Below are 5,063 nucleotides of genomic sequence, written 5' to 3' on the forward strand. Positions count from 1 at the left end.
GGGGGTGACAGACGTCCGCCTGTGCCAATAGCGCAATACGGAACGCGGCGCTTTCAGTCCAAAGAGGCATCAAAAGAGCGATGTGTGCCGCCGTGCCTGCAGGAGGGCGCCGGGGAACAGGCCGTCCGCAATTGCGGAAAGAACAACACGTCTGTTACAATACAAAACGTTTTTATTAAGCCCCACCTCTTGCTTTCAGGCTCCCTCATATCACCCCCCGGCTCCCCAGCACAGAGCTCTGCCCAGCGAAGCCTTGGGAACAAAGCAGCTCCTCCCTAAGCTGCGCTCCATCCTGCTGCCTTTCAGCTCCCCCTTCCCTGCTGCTTTTAAAGGATACCTCACTTGTTTTTCCCCACGCTTTTTAAGAAGGTGAAAGAATCTGTAACAGCACGTTCGTCTGCCCGCTGAAAAAATTCTCACCGTGAAAGCTGATGTTATCATAAAATAAGCTTTATAACGGAAAATAAATTATGTACAAGATTTTACCGACCAGAGTTCACAATCACCTGCAAACAGATTGACTGCAAGACCACAAGAAAAGCTCTGCAGGTGACACCAACACGGGGAGGGAGCGATGCTCCCCTCCTCCATTTCATGGCACTGACACAAAATCCTCTATGAGAGACAGAGAGTACAAGCACCCCTGCAGAGGCCTCAGTCCACATCCATCAGTATCGCCGATTCATCTTCTTGAATTTCTCATAGTGATAATCATCAGTTGCTTTTTCATTGGGCGGACGTTTGCGATTTGGAGGAGAGCCTTCAGAAGAGAGAGAGAGTAATCACACTTCCAGTCCTTTCCCCGATGTAACCAAGACATTTCCTTAACTCCAACCTTATGAACTCCTGTAAAGCCACACAATTGCAGTCCCTTGCTGTGTGAAAGCTTATCCTTCAGCAGTCAGTGCTCCCTAACTTAGCTTCCCTTGCCACCCCAGCTTTCAGCAAACCCCTATCAGTCAGCTTGGTTAATGCATTTCTGTTGTGACCTTTGCTATTCCACCTAGAGGTATCCCTAAACAATCCTGCATCCAGTTGGCTTCCTGGGGGACCTCGTACAGGCACAAAGAGAGCTACATCTCTGTATGAGACCCTAACGTGTTCCAGTACCTTCCCTTAAGGCATTTCAGATTAGGAACTTACGCTCAGGTTCTGGCCTCTCTGTATCCCCCACTCTCAGCGGACGGGGCTTCGGCTCTTCCTTATTCCTTCTCACTGGTGCATTTAGCTCCTCATGATAAACTGAAGGAAGGAAAACATCAGAAAGAGTATTTCAGAGTTGCATTCTTCATATAGATGTATTTCTGTGGCACGTATTACGACTGATCTTTAGGGGAAACAACAGAACCTCACGACAAGTGTAATTGGTTTCTGTGGATAATCAATACACACAAGATGGGATATACAAGTTGCAGAGGCACTATTTCATCAGAAGTCATCCAAAAATTCTTAATTTCCTTCAGAACACAAACCTGACACCAAATCACCCCTGTAGGTATGGTCACACACAGCAGAAGGCTGCCTTTCCTCCAGATGGCTGTGGTATGAGAGGCTCTCCCGGAAATTAATTCCTATCTCCTGTCTAGTAAGATCTATGTATATTTGACCACCTGTCTGCTTTGGCAGCCCACAAAATGGATTCTCTCAATTATAACCCATCATTTATAACCACAGACAAGGCAGACACTTCCAGCACACGTTCAAGACATAACTTAAAGAAAAAAAAATACTTGAAATTTATGAGGAACTGTCAACTGGGAGCTCAAGAGCAGAAAGTTAGGTCATAAGTAATAAGCCCCTCTCTTTGCTGATGGATTGGGGGAAAAAAAAAACAACCAACAGGCAAACCAGATGGAGCCTATACATGCATCCCGGAGAAAGAAACCAGACAGCTGCTTGTGTTGATACACAGACTAATTTCTCCTGCACAGACTCCATCTCAACTGACTGCTTTTCTCTAGCAGAGGGGCAGGTCAGACTTGGGTCAGGACAGCCACGTGAGACTTACATCTGTTGTGCTGGACATAGTTAACAGCCATGTTTGTGGGAACAAAGGAAGTTTCGCTGTCTTTCTTCTTGTTCTGCTGCTCTGCCAGCAGCTTGGCCTTGGCCTCTTCAGTTGAGATTATGTTTTTTATTTTTGCACTAGAAGAAAAATAAAGAATAAAAAACTCATTCATATTTGAGAAGAGTAACAAGCAAGTAACAAGTTGTTCAAAACAAATGGATTTCCATGTAGTAATAGTGCTCATATTGTATTTGGTATAATTTTTTTTGAGAAGCAGCAGGCTATAGAAACTTTGATGCTTACATGGTTTGTTTAAAAGGTAAAAGTGAAGCTAGCATCTTTCACACATTCTATTTCAGTGCACGACATACACGGATAAACTCCAGAGAGCTGTTGACTGCAGTAACAAAAATGTAAGTGCCTCTTCCCAGAGGTCATTCTGTCACACTGCACTGGAATCCTATTGCTGTGTTTAATTTAACATGCAGTGTTAAACACCTCACTAATCCAGACCAAGACTGAATCCCATCACAGAGCCAAATGGGGGTTGTATAATGCAGCCACACCAGTGCTCTGCCGATCAGCAGCTTCCAATCACAGTGCTCATCCCTGTAAGTCAGGCCATAACAAACAGCTTTGGGAACAACATACTCAATTCCCAGATCCACTTCAGGAATGCCACTCAGCATCTGGTTGGACAGCATCTCTTCAGTCTTCTTGGCAGAGGAGACACGGATGTTCTCTGGCAGCTCATACAGAGAGTCCTCAGCGTTCTTAAGCTTCACTTTCTGTTCTTCATTCTCCACAATTCCTTTTCTCTTCTTCAGCTCCGTCTCAATGTACTTCATCCTAAAGAATAATCCACGAGGGATATGTGGAATTTAGTTCTGTTTTCTGTACTCGGTCCTAATTGCTGAACACAGCTGCATCACTCTCCCAAGGGCTAAGAGAGAGAAATGAATTATTTCTCCAAAAGCAGGCAGCTAACATCAAGAGCATAAAACAAGATATTTGCAACACTGATCAAGGTCTTCAAAGCTCTTCCATAACCATCAGGGAAGGTATTTAATGCTACCCCACTGGCACCTCCCACGAGGTTCATGAAAGTACCTTCTCAAGTCTGGCAGCCAGAAGGTGAAAAAGCTGGTGAGAATCAAGAAGATGTTCTGAGACATTCAGTATCCAAAATAAAATAAATAAACAGAGAGGACATCCAACCCAGAATTCAACATCACAGACACCATGCAGCTCAACTTACATGTCAGCATCCTCATCCCGCCTGTTGGTTTCAGCTGAGAAGGAGGTTCCCAAGTTCAGATCTTCCTCTTCATTAATCCTAAATGAAAACCACACTGTTGCAGTTGTTTTTTTGTTTAACTAATTTGACAAGCTAGGGTAGTAGCAGCTAGTGAAACTGCAATATATTAAATTCTTCAAAGCAGTACAATTTTTGGTTAATTTATTGCTAGCTGTGACTTACTTCTAGTCCAGAGAAAGATCTTCAGAGCTCATATGCACTCACCTGTCCTTGCCTCGTTCTTTCAGTTTCTTCATGTCCACCATCCCCCCAGATTTTATCTTAAATGGGTCATCCTGTAGTAAGATAAAATACAAAACCCTCAAGCTCCCCTTTAGTTTAATGCTAGTCTTCAAAATCTGGATAAAAATGGAGAAAAAGCATTAGGCTGTAAGAAGCAGACTCCTACAGTGACCAAGTGGAGCATACCAAAATTTTCATATCCTTTCATCTTAGCAATAGAGCCACGAAAATATCGAGCACTTACCACAAGTGTTGCCTCTTCTTGCAGCTTCTCTCCCACAAGCAGAGCTACAGCACTAGTTAGCCATAAAGAAAGAAACAAAATTCAGTAGAAGGAAATACATTACCAACAATGCTGACTTTCTTTACCCTTCTCTAGATCTGTCAGGTCTCAAACACTTGTATTAATACTAAACTGACAACCTTCCTAATCCCTCCCTACAGGTAGGGGAAATATCAACGTTTTGGGACAATGAGAAGTTCAGGCAGATCGATTTTAGTGCCTTGCAGTGAATCACCAAAGTAAGGAATGAAGCTGGCTGCCGGTACATTTCAACTACTGCATCAGCTGCTCAGTGACGCTATATGAGAGAGAAGGAGATTGGAGATAAGATACAAAAAGGCCCAAAGTAAACCAACTGCTCTACTATATGTACAGTACAGAAGCAATCTGACTAAATATATCTCATGATAAATTCCAATCTTAGTCTTTTTTTTTTTTTCATAGTTAGGACATAGCACAGACTTTGCAGGCTGGCACCACATTCCTGTGTTTCTGCACCTGACTCACCCTCCACTCCAGCCTCACACTTTGACACAAACTCCTCTGTCACAAACACATCTTTGGCACTATGGGACACAGAGCTACTTCTACATAAAGCAGGTGGGTGCCAACAGAGGAACGTGCTGCTGCACGACACTGCCAGATAGAACACACCTTCACACCCCTTACCTCACCCCATTGGGTCGCTTCCTGAGGCTCTGCACTTCTTTGGCTTCTTCGAGTTTTAACCTGAAGAAAAAAAACCCAAACCAGTGCCCTTAGTACTCAGTGCCTCGGTTTTCTTTAATTCACCTTGTTTCATTTCCTGCAGTTAACACCAAACCTTCTACCCTGGTTTTGCCCTACGTTTCTGCATACCAGCGCCTCCTTTTCTGGTCGGAGATTAAGTAAACATTTCCTCTTTTACCACGCTTAAGCAACCCGCCTATTAAAGCAGAAGAAGTACACAGGGCAGCTTCTGCCTTGCATCGCTCCTGACAGCTTCCTCAGCTCAGGAAAGAACGCAAGGCACGGAGCGGGGCGGGCACGGAGCCGCAGAGCCCCATCCCCCGTGCTCACCTGACCTCCTCGGCCAGCTGCTCGTCCTCCTCATCCTCCTCGGGCTCCTCCCTGCGCCGCCGAAAGGCCCTGGAGGCCGCCATCGCTCGGGCCCGGCTCCTCTCGCTCGCGTCGCGTGATAATGACGTCACCACTCCGCGCCGACGCCGTTCCCGCGGCCTGGCACCCGGCAC

General features: G+C 45.3%; 1 protein-coding gene across 1 annotated transcript; it reads right to left on the bottom strand.

Annotated features, from left to right (window-relative positions):
• Window positions 1-154: 154 nt before the first annotated feature.
• C19H9orf78 (chromosome 19 C9orf78 homolog) lies at window positions 155-5,019 on the bottom strand. Its single transcript, XM_003211257.4, has 9 exons — window positions 4,891-5,019; window positions 4,501-4,560; window positions 3,793-3,844; window positions 3,531-3,601; window positions 3,267-3,344; window positions 2,660-2,857; window positions 2,009-2,145; window positions 1,144-1,242; window positions 155-760 (listed from the first exon to the last, which is right to left on the bottom strand). Exons 1-9 carry the CDS (start codon window positions 4,971-4,973, stop codon window positions 669-671), a joined length of 870 nt encoding a protein of 289 aa, XP_003211305.1. The 5' UTR covers window positions 4,974-5,019; the 3' UTR covers window positions 155-668.
• Between the last annotated feature and the right edge of the window lie 44 nt (window positions 5,020-5,063).

The sequence above is a fragment of the Meleagris gallopavo genome, chromosome 19 (assembly GCF_000146605.3).
Source record: "Meleagris gallopavo isolate NT-WF06-2002-E0010 breed Aviagen turkey brand Nicholas breeding stock chromosome 19, Turkey_5.1, whole genome shotgun sequence".
Lineage (NCBI taxonomy): Eukaryota > Metazoa > Chordata > Aves > Galliformes > Phasianidae > Meleagris > Meleagris gallopavo.

Bases quoted from the DNA above. Each gene is read 5' to 3' on its own strand.
- C19H9orf78 (XM_003211257.4), bottom strand. From the start codon at position 4,973: ATGGCGGCCTCCAGGGCCTTTCGGCGGCGCAGGGAGGAGCCCGAGGAG. The intron at 2,858-3,266 runs GTAAGTTGAGCT...ATTATTCTTTAG, and splicing joins CGGGATGAGGATGCTGACAT to GATGAAGTACATTGAGACGG. The intron at 2,146-2,659 runs GTATGTTGTTCC...TTTTTCTTCTAG, and splicing joins GAAGTGGATCTGGGAATTGA to TGCAAAAATAAAAAACATAA.